This window comes from Typopeltis vanoorti, chromosome 17 (genome assembly GCF_054136105.1).
Source record: "Typopeltis vanoorti isolate ZY-2024b chromosome 17, IOZ_Tvanoo_1.0, whole genome shotgun sequence".
Lineage (NCBI taxonomy): Eukaryota > Metazoa > Arthropoda > Arachnida > Uropygi > Thelyphonidae > Typopeltis > Typopeltis vanoorti.
The window spans coordinates 98,006,989-98,027,801 of record NC_143565.1 but is presented as its reverse complement, the minus strand read 5'-3'; the positions used below and the strand labels follow the sequence as shown (position 1 = coordinate 98,027,801).

The 20,813-nt window shown below is 35.0% G+C and overlaps 1 protein-coding gene across 1 annotated transcript; it reads right to left on the bottom strand.

The window, feature by feature from the left end:
* Positions 1–506: 506 nt before the first annotated feature.
* Positions 507–11,949, bottom strand: LOC150097676 (uncharacterized). The gene is made up of 6 exons (XM_090407486.1): positions 11,541–11,949; positions 5,965–6,219; positions 4,638–4,958; positions 1,377–1,543; positions 1,025–1,137; positions 507–868 (listed from the first exon to the last, which is right to left on the bottom strand). The coding sequence occupies exons 2-6, from the start codon at positions 6,122–6,124 to the stop codon at positions 865–867; spliced, it is 765 nt and encodes a 254-aa protein (XP_090263612.1). The 5' UTR covers positions 6,125–6,219; positions 11,541–11,949; the 3' UTR covers positions 507–864.
* Positions 11,950–20,813: the final 8,864 nt, after the last annotated feature.

Here is a 20,813-nt window from a genome sequence, read left to right as displayed (position 1 = left end):
AATTTTAAGAATAATCGAAATAAAAGTTGAAATATGAATAAGTGGACATTCTTAAACTGCGAAACCAATACGTTTCAAATATTTATTCGAAGTAAACAGAGCATATAATCTTTGAACAGATAATAGAATTATATTAAATGTATTCACAATAATTTCTCAAGTTTAAGAATAATTCATTCATTTGATTATCAATTTAAATACTGTGAAGGTATGTAGAAGTAGACGCTAGTTTGTAATTTCATATGAAACATGATATACATTTCTAGAGCGCCACCTAGTTTTTTTTATCTTTTTTAAAGTAAAATATTTTAAACTATATTGTGTTACGTAAGTCGTATGCTACGTTAGCTAGCCTATACGCAATTTGTAAAAGTTTCAAAATCGGAATGTGTTTTTTTTCCCTCTGTCTTCTGTCTGCTTTTAGCAGTAGTTATTTATTACTCTACTATTTACTTCTATAACAGCCAAAATGAAGACAGTTATTGTGTTGACAGTTATTATATAAAAAAAGTGTAATAGTCTTATGAAGACAGTTATTCTTGAAATAAAACTTTATTATCATCTTTGGCTTATCAAACATATGATTATGAAACATAAATATGTAACTGATTAATAAACTGATAAATAAGCACTACATAACTCTGTCTTTGCATGGTGATAAATATATTATAAAATTGCACAAAAGCTATCCCAAGAAGGTAATCAAAGATGTGGTGGATTGTCCATACCCTGAGCTGGACCGGAAAACAAAAAATCACGCATTTTATTTTCGGAATGATTTTTTTTCATATGTTGTGCTGGATACTTTCTCCTCCTCTTTCTAAGGATGAAGACACTTTATGGACTTTACCATCTCTTGTAGATTTATCTGTAATTAGAAAACAGAATACGAAATTCCCAATTGATCAAACCTTAATCAGTTGAATAATTATTTTTTTAATGTATAATTCTTGTTGAATCGTATGTGTTCAATAGCACTCACTGAATATATGACATTTATTGTTATTTAAAAGTGTACACTTACGCTTGAGAAGCACTAGCAGGCGAGGCTACTTCTGTAGGTCGAATAATACCAACGGTGGTACTTATTTCAAATTGCTTGGTGGTTCCATCAGCCCGCTGGCCTGTTAAAAAGGCCTGCAATAATAAATTTAAAAAAAAATAATCAAACACAGAACAAAGATATACTAAATAAATTGTTAGGAGTAAGTGAAAATGTCTTATTATTCACTTACTCCTAACAATTTATTTTAGTATATCTTTGTTCTGTGTTTGATTCATTTTTTTTTTTTATTGACACATAGTTGACGTACATTTGGAGAGAAGTGTGTGTACACACAGTAAAACTTAAAAATCTGCAAATCACTATAACTTACACTTTCTTCATTCCATGGTGTTTCGTTTGACATAAATGGCGCTACTGTAGGCTGCAAACTAGAGGATGCTGATATAGTTATTGTAGAATAAAACGATTTGAGATCTTCAGGAGATGGGGAACTGAGTTGTATCTCTGTTTCCATAGTTGCTCGTCCTAGTGAGGTTGCTGAGTAAATAAACAATAATACATAAAATAAATACACAATTTTTTAAAGTTTTTTTTTCTTTCTCAGTACTTGAAATAATTTAGTCTCATTAAGATGTTTCACGTTTTCATGACGACTGCAGATTCTTCTTGTATACATCAAATGGCATAGACTCTTTCTATAGACTAAATAAATAATGACGATATTTTAGTGAGTTAGACTTTCTAATAAATAAGAAAAGCAGCTAGAAACTGCAGGCGACTTAAAACATAATGGCAATTATTGGGTGATCGGCATGAATTCCCGACACAGAATCATTTAGGTACACTCTCAGTAACACGGAAGAATGTAGTAGGGTGTGATCATTGGCAGCTCTTTGTTTGGGTAGACTATGGGTTAGACGATATGAAACTCCTACTCAAGACCAAACATGGAATTGATCTCACACCTGACAGTGATTTTCACAGGTATCCATGCTCATGGCAGGAGTAGAACTCACCACGAGTATGGAAAGCAGGTGTAGTGTCCTCTCGTATAATCATACCAAGCAAAATTAATTTTATCTACTACTTTGATTTAAAATGCAATTACACCAAACGAAAGCAATGATAGATATCGTATTTACATTTTTCTACATCAGCATAACAGAGAGCTCGAGGTTGCCGGGATAAGAATAGCTCCACCGCAAATCCATGCGTGTCGTAAGAGGAGACTAAATAGACGCTGAGATTCGAGAGTTTGAGTTCGCTCTCTTGAGGTGTTTGCCTTAAGGGAGCAATTTGAGTCTCCGGGGAGGCGTTTTCCGGCACGGCCCGGTGAGGGGCTTTGTCGGGGAATGCTTTTCTTCGGAATTTGAGCGGTTCTGCTCGGTGGTGGTGGGTGGAAGGCCATCATTGAATGGAGTCAACGCTGAGATGGACGGTCTTTCGGCTACTATTGAGTGGTCTAGGGATCGTCTTAATTTTTAGAGATTGGCTTTACTTACGTATCACCAATGTAGCTAAAGCGATGAATTACTGCAATATAATGTTGCCACAAAATACTGTTACATAATATCGTCAGCCAAAAGCAAAGTGGACAAACACTCCTATTTATAAAATAGCAATACTATATAACTTGTTTTTTACTCTCATTTTTTATTTTTTTATTTATTTTTATTGCATTTTATGGGCTAATAGCAAAGTATCTAAAAGTTGATAATGTTAAACTCAAGATCTTCATGAATATGTGAAAATAAAGTATATGTGTGACTTTTTTTGGTTGTTGTTAGAAGAACAGTTGTTAATTGAAATTACAAATTTCATATGCATATAATCTTGTATAGCGCATTTGTATTTTTTTTTTCTTTCATATAGCCTTTAATTTTATCACGAGAGAGTATTTCTAGTATTTAGATCGTGCTAGATCTAATATTGGAAAGTACTTGTAACTAAGATTAGCAATTTGTAATAGGACCACTGCAAGAATACCAGTAAGGTCTTTCCTTTATAGTGTGTGTGATAAACTTATGAAGGGACAGAAGTCACACTAAATGAAATACACAAACTCTTGCAGTTATTAAAATTTCTGACTTTAAATCTCAGTATTTTTCCTAAACGACTATTTTATTATGAAGAGATAAGGACAAGGAAGAAGTGGAGAAAATGAATTAGTACGGATCACTGGTGAACCAACACAGTTACCGTTGGGATACACCAAAATATCTCGATTTACTTGTGCGGTTTTTCGGAGTCATAAATATCCATCAGAGCAGACAGTCATATTCGGCAATTTATAACCTATAACAAGAGCGAAGGGGAAAAAACCTCCCACAAATCACTGTCAATGACCTAACATCACCTCTCCTCTCCTCCACTCCTCATCTCGCTAACTGCACAAATGGAACGCTACAAGACGCAATTCACGCAACAGAATTGCCAATCCAATGTCCCAACGTTTTCATCAGTGCATGAAAAATTTCTCTTTCTACACATGAGCGTTTCAGTTGAATATCTCATTTAAACGGAGAAATTCCCACATGTGACATCACTTCGGAGAAAGAGCGAAAGCGTCTACAATATGCCCTTGAGAACCATGAGTCTTCTATCGAGATTATATCAGACGGGGGAACGATTTTCCGGTATCCAAATGATGTTACGCATAAGCATGAAATGAGTAAGTTATTTTGCTTAAAGCGATTTTGTTTTCCTTTTATTAGGTTCAATCTTTTATGTTAATTAGTCTAAAAAACAAAAGTATTTACGTTATTAATACTTTTTCTATTTGTTTTCACTAAAAATTCATTTAAAATGAATTAACATTATATGAAAACTGCATTATTAATAAAATGTATAATAAAATTTCTTTTATATTAATAAATTTCCCAACTAGCTAGTAACGCCCTCTAAACAACATGCACAAATTCACGTATTTGCAATTCGCAAAACAGTTGCTTGGCAATCACGTGCACAGCATGGTTACCCCTAGCAACAGCCGAAGTTCTGTTTGCCTACGCTTAAAGCGTCATGTTTTGTCATTAATCTAAAATTCAGATAACTTCTATATAGAAGGGAGGATATGAATTTATACACAAAAGAACTGCATGGTATTTAAACATCTTTCTACCTATTATCAATGTTTGCACTCTGATGTGCTGAGGTCGTTAAGATCTTTTTATCATTAATAACAGCAAACTTACCGCTTTAACGCATAAGAATAATATCAGTTTTGTGGTTGCAGTAACAATGTAAACTTTGAATAATTATCATTTTCCGTGCGAGCAAACTAATTTATTAGAACAGTTAGTTTCGTAAAAGCGTTTTACTTCCAGTAATGCATTTCTCATAATTAAATTTTGTAAATGAATGCTTAAAAAAAGTAGTTACATGACATGTCCTTAGATTAAAGTTATTATGTTAAAGAGTTCAAGTTCGATTTAATTTATACATCGGGGTTTCCATTTTAAAAATTTAATATTTTTTAGCTCGTTTCTATTCAGGAGTTGTAATTTAACGAATGGAAGACTAAAAATAACTTACCATAAGTTCTTAAATATTCTATAAATCATCGTCGCTGGGACTTACATGAATAATAGAACAGCATAAAAAACCGTATAAAATTTTCGTATTTTCTTACCTCTTTTTGCAGATGACATTACAACCGTCTGTCTAACTTCGCCACTCGTCCATATACTATCGAAGTTCTGATTCTGCCAGGATCCAGCTCCTGAGGGTTTAATTTCTTCTACTTGGGTTGGATGAATCCACAAACTAGGGGGTTCGGTAAAAAGCAGTGTGCTAGTTATGGGTTCTATAGCCGAGCTGAAATGTGTCTTCTCAGGAAGGTAATGGCCATCTGTCAAATATATCACATTTTCTTCTATTTTCTCGCCAGGTAGCGCTCGTTTCTGCCATGTGTGTCCTTTGGGATTGTTACTACTTGACACCACAAGTGGAGCTATTAAAAATAATTAAGATGTATATTTAATATATTTTTAAACATTTAGGAGAGAATTGAAATATAATTTATTAGTGAATAATTTTAAATTAAATAGGAAACAAATATTTTAATGAAAATATGATCGAATATTTTAATCCTACCTTCTATTTCAGTTAAAAAACGATATCGTTGCTTATAAAAACATATTTAGAAAATATACAGCTAAGTATTTCGAATTTGCAATAGAAGAACTCAACTTGAACATGCCATAACTTTGGGCCTTAATCGAAGCACCTTCATTCAGGCCGCTAATCCGGTTTTCTCTACTGTAACCTGTTGGGTTCTGAGCTAGTCGGATTTTAGGAAAACTTGTTCTCATGATAGAAGGAGTAAGGAATTTGAGAATGTCGCTGGATTGTCATCAATCACGAAGATTAATGACACTTTCGTAAATGTTTTGTGAGGAGATCGCATTCTGGTTAAACTGGCCATAAAACTCCATACTGGTCTATACAGCGGTGTCTGTTTGCAAATCAAAAATCGATCGTCTTGATTTTTGAGCATTTTACTTTTCAACATGTCAAATCAGAAAGAACTAAACTAGATATGAAAATTTTTGAAGAGAAACTTGAAGAGTAGAAGCCAATTCTGGCCATTATTATCATTACTGTTCCAGATTACTGTTAGTAAAGAAAATACATAAATTTGAGATATAAAATTAATTTAGGTTATCGGAATTACTTAAGCTATATTAACTAACGAGAAATTAACGGCTGTACTACAGAAGTACAGCCGTTTATTATATTTTGTAGCATCTCTATTGCAGACTACACAAGTTGATCGGCAGACCATTAGGATGACGTCATCTAGACTGAATGGCTACGTTGTTTGTCATACAGTAGAAAGATATCATTAATATTATCCATGTATCAATGCTAATAAGTTACATACGGAATTACAGATATAAATAATCTCTTAATACATAATTTTTAGAGTTATATTTAAAAAAGAAGCTGACACTGACCTTTTAGACAAACCACATATAGAAGTGGAATGACAATCATCAGAAACGCTACGTACAAACTGCAACTGGCGCTCCTGATGGATCTCATAGTGTTGCGTGTAAGCCAGGTTGTCAAACCACGCCCGAAAGGGTGCACGAGACTACGGTCACTAGGGCACATCTGTAGTCCTTCCTACTCAGCGATAAGGAATAATTTGACTGATTTCAGATGATCTCAGATGATTTAAAAAAATGTCTTTCTAGGTGGTATTAACTCTGAAACAAATAAACAAAAAAATCTAGGACATGTTGAAACCTATTTTTTCGGGAGGATATAATTGTGAGAAAAGATGCAGGGGAAAAAATGACAATAGCAGATGTTACTGGAAAGATGAGTATTGTAATCTAAAATATGACAATTGTGTGCACCAAATAATTGTACTGAACAATCAAGTCTCGAACAATAAAACCGATTTAGCTCGTGGTCTGGTCTCTCGTGTAGGTGTATATGATAAAAGCAGTAGATTTTGGATAGTCATTATTCTTGATTAAATCGGGATGTACTCATCGAGTAAGAAGTGCTTTATTGCTTCCTGGAAATATGTTTCGAAACACAGGGGGGGGGTATCTTTCAAAGGTTGCACGCTTTTCGCAAACAGCACAAAATCACTGTGCCGTAACCAAAACTTAAATGGGCGGAAATTATTTATCTGTAGTTTCCTTCATTCGGTCCTATTCAATCACATATCTGGGGATACGCTTTTTACACACACAACGTACAGGATTTTTTTTTATTGGAAAATAGGACGCGAACTCCCACTCATTCGTTCTGAAAGGGTCAGAATTGGACACACCTGATTTGTAGAATGTAACTGAACAATAAAATAGAAAAAGTCTCACGGGTTTTAATCGCTTACGCAAAACGAAAAAAAAAAAAGTATTGCTTTTTTTTATTTTTTCCCTCAAATATACATTAGTAAAAATCCAGCATAACACGAATCCTCTTATTAGAACCAGCAGTCAAATATATTAGGACAAAATTACATCTTATTAATCCGTGATTCATACAAATCTCGAATGCAGCTCAGCAAATACGTATAACAACGAGTATGTCCACATGGCAAGCCTTAAAACTGCTCAATTAAATTAAACAAGATTTTTTGTGTGTGGGGGGAGGAGGGGGGTAAGCTTGTCCGTGAATAATTTGACGGACATAGTACTTACGTTCTATAGGTTTTTAGTTACAAACCGAATGACATCAAGATCCTGCTCTTAAGAGTTAAACGAGTATTTTTCATCCCCTTCAATACGCAGTTGGTGAAGGATGGATCATCTACACCTTGAGTCTATTTGCCATCATCACCAGCTACCATCTGAAAGTATTTGAGGCATAGATTGGTTTCACAAACTTCCATGTCAGAGTGTGATTTACGGACTCTTGTATTAGTAGAAAAGCAGAGATTCTTATGTAACTACCCAGGCCGACTTAGGATTCTTTACATCTTAACTTTTCCATTCTGATAGAAAAGCGTAGAGTGTAAATCATCAACAGATCATGATGACTCTCCAATCGAAATCGGAGAAGGGGTCATATGATCTTTGCAAAACTCTTTCCATATTATTATTAGAGTATTAATGGATTTTGACGTTTTCAAACTGATTTCTATCTCTCTCTCTACAAAGAATGTATTTGTCTGCCTCCTTCATGGTCCGATTAATATCATTTGTCCCTTCCTTGGACTGATTGTTAAAAATATTTATTTTTTAATTGTATTTTCTCCTTCTCCCTTCTACGTGTTAAGCTTACTGGCCTGTTACGCGGCTATCTTAAGCCTTTCGAGGATAAGGCGACTATGCCTCCTGGTATATTCTATGGCTGTAGCTGCGTGTGTTCAAGGAGCCAGTTTGCGGGAGGAAAAACCCCCAAATAAACTGTGGAGTTTATTTTTGGGGGGGGGTTATAAAAGGAAAACCTGGTGAAGGATGGTTTGGGGGGGGATTTCCTCACGTCGGCGACGGGAATCGAACCTAGGACACTCCTTAACCAGACATATGGTCGCGAAGCCCATGGCCACTAGGCTAACCGCGCGGACTAATTGCATTTTACAACTTGTATAAGTATTAGGGAACTGTTATTAGTCTACGCACAGTACTCTCATGTGGCTGCTTCATCAGGGCTTTTTATAGAGTGAATGAAGAAAGCAGTTGGTGCTAGAAACGAAAATAGTTGGAGCCCTGCTGAGCGTTAATTAAATATGGCTGCAATGATGCGTGGCACGTGTCAACTCAGTTTTTCTCTGTGGAGTTTGTAGCTGATTGTTTATCCTCCCCTTTAATACAGACAAGAAATCAATGATGAATACCATAGGCAACTCATTCTAATTCAACGATAATTCTGAACGACTCGATTTATATCTTTACCTTTGCAATCCTCATCTTTTTTTTTTTTTTTTCTAATTTAGTGTGTCCTTTGGCCAGAATACAATAATCAAATAGGCTTACCTTAAATGATATCACGAGGAAGTAAAATACTGAAAAGGTACAAATCTGTGACGTTGGGGTATATTATAGTCGGTGGATCTTCTTGTGTTTAGAAAAATTCGGAATTTAAAAAAAAAAAAAAATCCAAAAAATGCATTAAAATTTAATTTAGAAAATGAACATAAATGGACACAAAAGTTCTGAAAATCTGAAGATTTAAATAAGAAAACAAAATAGTAACTGAAGGGTGTTTAAGTACCGATTTTAGTTATAACGTGATGCGAAGAGGATCTAAATATCTTACAAAAAAGAAAAGAGGATATTTAAAGTCATTTTTTCTTTTTCTTGATATACGTAGTTCGAATAAGATTTTGATTTTTTTCGGAGTATTTTTAAAACTTCTTGGAAACGAAAATGTTTGTTCGCAACCCTAAAATAAAAAGAACATTGCTATAAAAAAAAAAAAAAAAAAAAAAAAAAAAAAAAAATACGGGAAAAGAATCGAAGTTATAAGGTACTTCTTAAACATAAGGAAATGTTTTCTACTTATTTTTAGATTTTAAAACAAAACAGGGGTCTAAGATAATTCAAATTACGTTCTTGTAGGTATTAGTCATTTTAATGAAACTTTGAAAAATATAATCATAAAAATAGAACTTCCTTAAAAAAATCTTTTGTGCAGTTCTTCCAGTTAAGTGTTTTTTTTTTCTGTTTTTTTTTTTTCTTTTAGTCTTGAGGAATTCATTCTCTTGTTAAGAAGGAAATCCGACCTTTCTTAAGAATGAAACAGTTTCCTGATGATGCAGTGACCCAGAACGGCCATTGTAAAATTTCACTGGAAGAACGCACGTGGAAATTACTTCAAGTTTTACAGAAAACAGTTACTGAAAATAATTTTAAAAAAAAAAGTAATATAATAAAATAAAAACGCTTAAATTATCGAACCGTGCATACAAATTATATTAATAATTAATATAATAATTTAATATTTAAAATATTAATAATAATTAATATTTTAAATGTTAATATTATAATTAACGGAAAAACTGGAAACCTTTGTCTTTTAATTTCATGAATAATAGTCTCAACCACAGTGGTTGAAACACTCATAAAATAATCATAATCGTTTATGATGAATTTTTTTAAATTAACGATTAAAATAGAACTTCGATTAAAATACAGCTTGTCAGTTCATAATTCGAAATAACTTATTGAAAAGCTTGAGACGTTCAATATGGAGAATACGCTTGAGGCGTATTCTCCACACTATTGACTCTCCCCCCCACAAAAAAGGGGGCTAAGTACTTCCATAACATAATTTGTAGAGCAGTACTCTGTTAGTATATAACATGCAATACTATCAGCCGCCCCCCCCCTCTCTCTCTCTCTCTCTCTCTCTCTCTGGTATTTATGAATGTTATTTATATTAAACAAATATTTAAGTTTGTTTTCCAGAGAATATACTAGCGAGACGAAAGCCTTAATTCCCAGACTATGTGTCCAAATAAAATGCCAGAAACTGAGTCGTAAACAGATTACTTTGAATGTAATTTTATATAATTGAATTTATATAGATCACTAAAAAAAATAAAGTTTTAAAAGAAAACTTAATTTTATTACATTAATTATTAAACTGTCTTTTAACTTTAACCAATAACACCTAAATAAGTAATATATAATATTTATATACTAATGAAATAAAGCTCCAATTCTTAATACCTTATAAGGACTGGCTTAAAGGGACGAAGCAGAATGCTTTTCATCCTCCCCATTATCTATAGAGGACAATGTAGGGATAAGATTATTGAGCTATTGAAACTCTGATCATGGCAGGAGGGTAGCTGCAATAGCCGAGCCTCAGTTAGAACCTCATTGGCTACAACATTGCCATCCATTACCCTCCATAAGGAATTCTTAATACCTGTCGAGAGAATCGACCGTGAGATGCGGTCATTAATACTTTGAAGGGTAATGGATGGATGGCAATGCTGTATCCAACGGAGTTCTAACTGAGGCTCGGCCATTGCTGTTATCCTCCTGCCATGATCAGAGCTTTAATAGCTCAATAACACCTTCTCCCTACTGTCCTCTACAGATAACGAGGAAGATGAAAAGCATTGTGGTTTGCTCCTTTAAGCTAGTCCTTATAAGGATAATTCTTGATACTTCAAACATAAGCAATTATTTGAATATTGTTAATAAATTACAGTTAAATATTGCTTAGTCTACAGATATATATATCATTAGATAGAAGTACAGGTGATGCAATTGTTAATCCTTTCTCACATTTTAAATCTAGCTTTTTTTTTTGTATACAGTTTTTGAATACATTTTGAATAAATGAAATATTTCTTATGATAATTATTTGTAAACATTGATTTGATGAGAAGAGAAGGGGGGAAAAACGATGAAAATAATCTGATTTCATTTGGACACCAAAATCAAAAATATATAAAATACGCTTAAGTAATTCAAGTGTAGTAATTTGAATAATTAGGTGTCTTTCTTTCTTACAAAAAATAAATAAAGTTAAACATAGCACACAGTAATATTTTATAAATAAAATTAAACATAGCACATAAATAAAATTAAATTAAACATAGCACGCAGTAATATTTTAATTCTGATGCATTCAAGTCTCGTCAGTAAATAGCAACAGACCTTGCTTTTCAGCAATATTTTTATTTCAATAATAAAGATACAAAGTTTATATAACAGCGAGAATTTTTGAATCTCTGAAGAACAACGAGTTGTAATGAATTATACATATAATTTCTTTTAATAAATTATAATATAATTAGTTATGGAAAATGGGGAAAAATCAATATAAAGCTTTTCTCATAGTTGCAACCAGCTGTGCCTGTCTGAGACCATGAAGTGTGCTATTTTTTTTAAAAGCACTTCGAAAATAAACTTCCATACTATAGGAATTCTTACATAAGCTTCGTTGGGTATTACTTACTACATTTGAAATAATTAATACCAGAATAATATATAGTTTTATTATGTTTTAAACTTTAGACGTACTAAGCGGAATGTTTAGACAAATATTAGGGGGAAAAGGTACTTTGTTATGGCGGTACGAAGTACCATATCTGTCCAAATAACTTCCTTACCTTTGTTATAAAGTCGTGGGACTGACGTCCGACCTTCTACGGAGACTAGCTCACAATAATTCCATTGTGTACCTTTTCATACTGATATTCTTTCATAGTCTGCTTATAGCAAGAACACTCTTAGGTTTGTAATGTCCTCACATTAGATTTAGGGGAGGCGGGGACGGAATTTCGACACACACACACGTACATACATGCATCAAACCTTACGTATTACACAAACAAACACCGCATGCACGCCCTGAGCACGCACAATATACAAAAACAAGATTGGCCGCGAAAATCGTACACCTGGTTCACCCAGCCGGCAATCATCGCTTTAGGCGGGACAGGCAAACATACAACGTCACGCAGTTATCTTACTCCGTAGGCACGAGCTGTTTAAAGATGCTGCAAAGAATCTACCTGTACTTGTGCCCTTGGGCGAGACGCCACTATGGTTGTGACTATTGGATGAGATTTGCCTTCCCAATAAGGATGACTATCCTTCACCACTAGAGGTCAGCACTTGAAACAATGAGTAACATATGATGATGTGAAAAACAAGAAAATAAAACAAAAATAAATAATAATAAAAAAGAGAGATTCAATTTTTTTTATTCGTGATTGTTATACACAAAGTGTGACATTTGAAAACAATTAAAATACTATTAACCGCATTTAATTTTTTTTTTCATTTATGATAACATCAGTTTATTGAATAGTCAAATAGAGATGACTGTTTTGTGGCTCCGTTAAAAATTAATTGAAAGAGGACAAGGTTTATTTTTTTTCTACTACTAACGATCAATTGAATGTGAAGAGGGTAGCCGTACTGTGCGAAAAGATTAGTTCTCACGTGGCTTCTAAAGTTGAAAGGCGTATTACGAACATGACCGATTGTAGATGAGTTAATACAGACAAACTACGTTACGTCAATTAACCTAGAAATTCTTCATCTGAAACCACACCTTCATTGTTCAGGATGCTAATTATAACATAAATAAAAGCTGACCATCTTACTGCTGAATAGATTTAGTATACTTATGCAAGAGAAACTTCCTATAGGATATCATTGTTATTATATTTAAGTTTTTACGTTTTAATATTTACATTTTCAACCATATTTACCTTTTAGTTGGAGAAGGGGGGGGGATGATACGAATTGGTATAATTTTAATAACTGAGTACTTGTCGTAAAGATGCCTCTTCTCCTATATATATATATATATATATATATATATATATATATATATATATATATATATATATATATATATATATTTATATAATATATATATAAATAAAAATTTGACTGGTGATACAGAATAATTCAGATTCTACCCAAGAATCTAAGAATAGTCCGTCAGGTAGCATCGTAAAATATGGACTGTTCCAAGTAATGCTGTTTTTTTGTAGGTCATATGGGATCACTTCGTTGATGTAAATATTTGGAGAGCTTCTTTGAAATTGCCCCAACAGCCAGCCAACTTTGATTGCCAGATCTCGATATTTAGTAATTTTTTCCCAGTTCTTTGTTGTTAATGTTGTTATCACTGGGTACTGCGATATCAATAATCCAAACCTGTCGATGTTCGATAATTGTGATGTCAGGTCTATTGTGTTCCAAATGCCAATCAGTTTGTATTCGAAAGTCCCAGAGAATTTTTGCTGTTTCGTTTTCCAATACTGTCTCTATTTTGTGCGTATTTATGCCACCAGTTATCAGAAGTAGTAAAGCCATATTTTTTTCATCCATGCCAATGAATTATTTTGTCCACTTGATCATGGCGGTATTTATAGTCAGTTTGAGCTATTTTGCTGCGGGCACCGATTAGATGTTCTACTGTCTCATCTTTCTGATCGCATAATCTGCATTTGCTAGTATTATTCATGTTCAAAATTTTTGTTTTGATTGCATTAGTTTGTAATGTCTTGAGCTGCTAGAATAAATCCTTCTGTTTCTTTTTAACATATCCATATTGTAGCCATTGCACGTCTTATTCACGCCAATGTGCAAGCTGCCTGTTGTTTAACTTTCGAGTGGAGAATATCATTGGCTTCTAATATTCCTAGGAATTTATAGTGTTCGTCAGCTGAAATTTCTTTTATATATTTCTCTTGATCAAAATTAAAATTGCTAGTGTCATTAATTTTTCCTCGTTTAATAGATAAAATTGCGCATTTATCTAAAACAAATTCCATTTAGATGTCTTGAGTGAAAATACCAACTGTGTTCAGTAAAGAGCTGGGCCGATTTTCCATATAACTTCAAGTCATCCATATACAAGAGATGGGAAATTTGGATATTATATTTAGGAATTTCATATGCAAGTTTTGTTTTGTTCAGAATCATAGATAATGGTATCAAAGAAATGTTGAAGAGCAATGGTGACAACGAATCACCTTGGAAAATTCCACGTTTAATGCTGATATCTCCGAATCGTTCATTATTCACTATTAAAGTTGTTTTCCATGATTTCACAGCAGCAGCCAGAAACGAACGTATGTTTTTGCTAATTCCAAACATCTGTAGTGATTTTAGGATCCAGGAGTGTCGGAGGGAATCGACTGCTTTATTATAGTCTATCCATGCTATGTTTAAGTTAATTTTTCGTCTTTTTGAATTTCTGAGAATCATTTTATTAATAAGGATCTGGTCTTTTGTTCCTCTGGATTTTTGAAAATTGCCTTTTTGTTCAATCGGATAAATAGTGGTATATGGAATTTGCTATGATTGCAATGAACAGCTTAGGCATAGTTGGTAGGCATGTTATGGGGTGATAATTACTTGGATCTTGTGCGCCCAGATATCACCCAGTCTTCCACTGAGCCTGAACTGCAACAAATAATTAAATTGTTCTGCCATTCGATCATGTAGACTGGTTAGATACTTTAACCAAAATCCCCGGTGCACTCCATTTTTTTTTAAATTTTCTAGCTTGTGCGATGACCATTTCTTTAGTGATAATGACATTTTGCATTTGTTTTTGTTTCATTTCTGATTCTATTTCCTTAATCCATGAGTCATCTTTATTGTGTTCAATAGGATTATCCCAGATTGTCTTCCAAAATTTGAATGTTTCTTCTTTTTCTGGTGAATGATGGTATGCATTTGTATTTCTCTGGAGAGACTGAAAGAACTGACGTTGGTTCTGTCGAAATTGCATATTTTGTACATATTGGTTTATTCTTGCTTCATATCATTTAAGTTTTTGTGCAGTCGCTATAATTCTTTCTTTTAGCTCTCCAGTAACTTCAGCAATTGTTTTGTTGGCCAAATTATATTTGTTAATCAGGTTGTTTTTGATGTTATTATTTTTCAGCCGTCCTTCTTTAAAATTCCTTAAGTTGCTCAAATCAGCTCGAAGTTTGTTGACTTTTCTTTCCAACCTGATTTTCCATGGTGTAAATTGTTTCATCCTCGGCTTTTGCTCTTGCGGTTTGCAACCAAGATTCACTGTAATAATACGGGCTGTGTTGTATAGGAGCTGATTTGTTTCCTTTATGCTATCGGTTGTGATAGTTTTAATCACAGTATTTTCGTCTAAGAGGAGCTGTTTTATCTTAGATTTATGTAAAGCTTTTAATGGTGGTTGTCTTATACAGTCATTTATGGAGTTCATGTATTCCAATATCCCTGACTTCATTTACACTGCACTTCTGTCAAAACTTTCTGATGTATGTCGTCAGCTTGATGTTTACTGAGTTGAATTCCAAAGCTTGATAGAGCTACCTCCTGATGATTTGCTGTTACTGGAGTTTTCGGTTTATTTCGTAACTCTTGCAACTCAAGTTCAGTAAATATTTTGTTACGGAAAATGAAATTGTTTTGGTCCATAAGTCTTTGTTCTGTTATTGCAGATTCTGGGAATTTTTGTTTCCAAACTAAATGCATACGCTTTCTAAAACCTCGTTTTTCTGGTGTTGATCTGTAAAAACATTTCATAACTTCTCTGTTTTCTTCTACAGTCCATTTTTTACGTTTGGTTTCTTCCAGTCGCTTTTCAGCTTCCTGGCCTGATTGCCCAGCAAGGAGAGCTGGGTCCTGTAGCCCACTTGTCGGCTGATGCTCAGGATCCCAAACATCTGACGCAGTCCTTGATGACCCGGGCGCCGACTGATCGACTGGATGATGGAATTATCATTACCCCCCCCATCTTAATTCATTAATTATTATTATTATTATTATTATTATTATTATTATTATTATTATTATTATTATTATTATTATTATTATTATTATTATTATTATTATTAATATTATTATTAATATTATTACGTTACACGTCTCTCTCTCTTCATATAAACAAATAAATAAATATATTACTCGTTCTCAGAGGTGACTAATACGCCTGTCTAGCTTTATGGAATTGAGGTTTGCAATGTAATCTATTGTGCAGCCCGAAGAAAAGTCGTTGGTAAAGGTAAATAGGTTTTTTTCTCCTTGGAAAGTCGTCGTTTTAATCCCTTTTCTCGATAATAAATATCGACCATAGAGCTCATACTATTACAGATAATAACATTAGTGATATGGTGTAGGACTATGAGATGACGCGGTTGTCTTCTGTACTCTTTCTCCTCCGAAAAGCTTTGATTCGTTGATAGCTTGGGGTCACTATTAGTGAATGCTTGAAGGGATGGAGACTGACTATCCACTTGTTATCTTCAAAAAGTTAGTTATGACTAAATGAGCTCTACTCACTCTCTTACCTGTGAAGAATAAACGGTGTTAGAGGATTTATTCATTTATAATAAAATACACGCCTTAGAATAATAATAAAAAACAAATAAAAAGAACTTCCCCAACGCCATCATATCTCCAAAAGTCAGTAAGCGGCCCTTTTTTCTTTCTCTAATTTTTGGAACGCGGTAGGCACGAGGATCCATCTCTCACCATTGTGTAAGCTGAGCGGAATCTCACAGCGTACTAAATAAGTGAAGTTCTTATCTAATCCTAACTTTATATGTAATCGTGTTTGTAAAGATAGTAAAAAAAAAAAAAAAAAAAAAAATCAGCTAACGCCTTTTTTATTCCCGTATATACGGGAGTAGGCGAGGCCATTTAGCCCTATCTAACTTTTGGAGACTGAGTGGGCAGTTCAATCTCCACTGGTACCAATCAGAGACAGATGGCCCAAGGCTATCACTAATTAAGCGGTACGCAGTGAAGAGAGACGGCTCAAATGTGCCGCCATCTCGTGGTCTCTAACCCTAACACAATATATTTAATGTCTGAAATAATGTGGGTTCTACGGTCGATTTTCTTGAGTTTACAGGACGAAAAACGCGAGTTTCCGGGAGGAAAAACCTGCTTGCCCGTGCCAGAGATCGACTAACTCGGGAACCGGTCGAAAAAAGGCTTAGAAAAATTTCCTCTAGTCGCCGACTAGACTCGAAACCAAGACTTTCTTCGTGCGGCCTAGCGCGATGGTGTGCAAACGCCACATCCACTGAGCTACACAGGCTCTAAAGATAGTAAAATATTTTAAAATATATAATTGTAAAACTTGAAGTCTAAATCATTTCAAGAGTAAATTATTTTGAAAGTTCCTTTAATACCAGAAAATATTTTTGGAGATCTGTAAGACCGGATTTTATGCATTTTTTTATCCCAGAGAAAAATAGCATAATAAGCATTTACTGTGACAATAGCGTAGAGGCACAGGATATGGAAAGCAAATTGTATCAGGATTTTAATAAGAAGGAAGTAATTTAGGTCTGTTTATTTTAAAGAAAGTTTAATAGTCTAGCTTCATTTCAAAAACATAAGCGAGAATGATAAATATATTTTCCTTATCCAGAGAGATTCTTAAAAAAATATCATATACTTTCATACACCTTGTTAAGTTAAATAACTAAAAGCATTATATTTCAGATAGGCTATATACAAGCAAGGGTATTAATCGACCGCGAGATGCGGTGATTAATACCCTTGGAGGGTAATGGATTGCAATACTGTAGCCAATGAAGTTCTAACTGAGGCTCGGCTATTACCCTCCTGCCATGATCAGAGCTTTAAAAGTTCAATAACACTTTATCCCTACACTGTCCTCTACAGATAACGGGGAAGATGAAAAGCATTCTTGCTTCGCCCCTTTAAGCCAGTCCTTATAAGGACAAGCATGGGACTCTATTTAGTTCCGATTGCATTTCTTTCTATGTAATAATATGAGTCAGGCATTTAGAAGCAATCCTTTAGATCCTTCAAATATTCCAAGTGATTCCAAAAAAATTATACGAAGTGGGATCGGAATTCTGTACAAACCAGGGAAGCGCCTACACAAAGGCATGGTGCATTGTCTTACTGAAATAAAAAGGAATCTGTTCTGTAAAATTCCCACAGTAATTGAGAAATGTAGCATATCCGTCGACCGTAATCTTTCCACCCACTATAATCAAAAATCTGAGCCCGTTTATTTTTACATTCTACAGAAAACATAAAGACCCGCGAAGACCCTTCGCGGGTCTTTATGTTTTTGAAAATGCATTCCAACTGGAATGCATTTCAGAAACAAATCGAGCAAACCATTAGAGCAATTCCACGCATTCGTAACTGCTTTCCTAGATTTGTTAAACTAATTAAAACTGCAGCCAAAGCCTCAATTCCTAGAGGCTACAGAAAACAGTAGATCCCATGCTGGAGTAGAGAAACCGAAGAACTTTTAGCCAAATATGAGGAAACTGAAGACCTAACCTTTGCTAAGGAGCTCATAGCAACCCTGGATACAAACAGATAGAAAAAATGGATCTCAACCATCCATGAATCGATTTCACCACATCTAGCCAGGAATGGTCGCTTCTGAGAAAATTAGGTGGAGCAGAACCAACAACACACAAAACAACAGAGATAACTCCTGATCAAATGGCTAATCATTTATCGAAAACCTCCAAAATACGTCCCAGCTCTATCAGGAAAATTACTGTGCAATCTTCCATCAGACAAATCCTGAAGGCGGTACCCGAGCTTCCTCAACTTGTATACACCCAGTATCTCGGGAAGAGGTATACAGGTAGCCTTAAACTCACCAAGAATGGCAAGGCTGCAGGAGTGGATGATATCCTCCCTGAGTTTCTAAAACATCTCGGTCAACAAGGCTAAACATGGCTGGCAGCCATTTTCTCAGAAATTATAATGACTGGTAAACTACCAAATCTGTGGAGGGAAGCCAAAATGATTGCCGTGCCTAAACCAGGGAAAGATCCAAATGATGTCAAAAATCTATGACCTATCTCCTTGCTTTGCTCCACCTTTCAGCTCTTTAAAAGAATTCTCCTTAAAAGAATTTCACCACTCATCGAAAGAGCATTCCTGATTGAACAAGTTGGCTTCAGGCCAGGAAGAAGTTGCTGTGACCAGGACCTGGCCTTGAAAACACAGAATGAAGCAGGCTTCCAGAAGAAACTTAAATCTGGAGCCACTTTCATTGACCTCACATCAGCTTATGACACAGTCTGGATCAGGGGGTTCCTCCTAAAGCTAGGAAATATTATAAGATGCTAAAAAACTTTCCAGCTTTTTGAATCCATTCTCTCCAACTGAACGATCCGGGTCCATATTGGCAAAAAAAAAACAACAACAACCAGGCATAGATTCTTTCACAACAGTCTCCCTTAGAGCTCTGTGTTATCTCCTTTACTCTTTACCATGTACGTGTACGACTTACTACATACCAGCTCAAGCAAGTATAAGTACGCTGATGACCTAGCGATCATACATCAATCTACCTCCTTTGCCAACTTGGAATCAACCTTGAACACAGACCTGAACATCCTGGAAGAGTACTTCAAGCAGTGGCCTGAAGCCAAATCCAAAAACTGTGTCCACGGTATTTCACCTGAACAATGCAGAGACGAATCGGCACCTCAACCTATCTTTCTGTGGAAAACTGGTAGAACACGAATCTCACCCGAAATACCTTGGAGTGAGCCTGGACAGAAGCCTAACCTATAAAAGGCACATCACTGACATGTCCAACAAAATTAAAAGGAGAAACAATATCATTTCAAGGCTTGCCGGAACAACCTGGGGTTGTGGTGCAGAAGTCTTAAGATCGTCTGCATTAGCCCTCGTATTCTCTGCAGCAGAATATTTTGTCCCTGTCTGGGAAAGAAGTGCACACAAACATTATAGACACCCAGATAAACTCTACCTGGTGCAAAATTAGTGGAACAATGAGAAGCACCCCCCTCTCTCCTGGCTGCCTGTCCTATCTAACATTGCTCCACCAAATATACAGAGAAGACAAGCCTCGATTAAAGAATTTAATAAAGCAATGAGCAACCCACTCCAGCTCCTGCACCACATTCTCATAAATACACGTAGTCTTCGCCTAAAATCTAGAAAGCCTTTCTTGTCCATGGACGAACTCTCTTCAGCTGCCCTATCATCAACACCTGACATGTAGAGAGAATACTGGTCCAACAGTCTCCCAACAAACGGCTTCCTGGTAGAAGATCCTGTGCTCTGCAGCCTGATTTTGCTCTTCCTAGGAAGATTTGGTCATTAATCAACAGGATCAGAACTAACTAGGGCAGATGTAGCTACCACTACATAAATGGGGACTGTTAGACCACCCTTATTGCGATTGTTCTCCCTTGGCTCAGACGATTACTCATATTGTGAACGACTGCCTAAGGTGCTAATTTCACGGTGGTGACTTACAGGACATCCACAAGGTGACGGATGAGGCCTTGGATCGGATTTCCAGACTGGACATTGACCTGTAGTTGTTCTTTATTCCTTTTGCCATAAGAATAAAATAAATTTATTTTTCCATTCTACAGAAAACAAAAACTCCAGACCAGACACCTCCACCACCAAACTTCACCTTTGGGATGATGTACTCAAACAAAAGGCATTCGTCGATTAAAAGAGTGCATGACCTATTTGTAGATCCACATCACATATTTCCAATGAATGCTCTTCAGAACAGTCACAGTGCTTTTATTTTAGCCTGCACTGATTGTAATGTTCGATATTTGGTATATATGCATCTTTCCTTTTATAAAAATCAGTCCCTAAAGTAATACCCTACTTTTAAGTTGAATCCCTAGAAACTGTCTGAACTCTTGATTCATAGTTTCCATGTCAGATTGCCCAGCTTTCTGTTCCGACCTTCTAATTATATTTTCGTCCCTTAAAGTTAACTTCCTATGTTTTCCTGTGTGTTTCTTGGCTGAGAAGCACCCTCGAGTTTTCATCTGGTGGGAATGCTGTCTAGAGGTTTTGATTGATGCAGTCTTTTGTCAATATCATGCATGAATAGCTATCGATATGGCATCCTATAATAA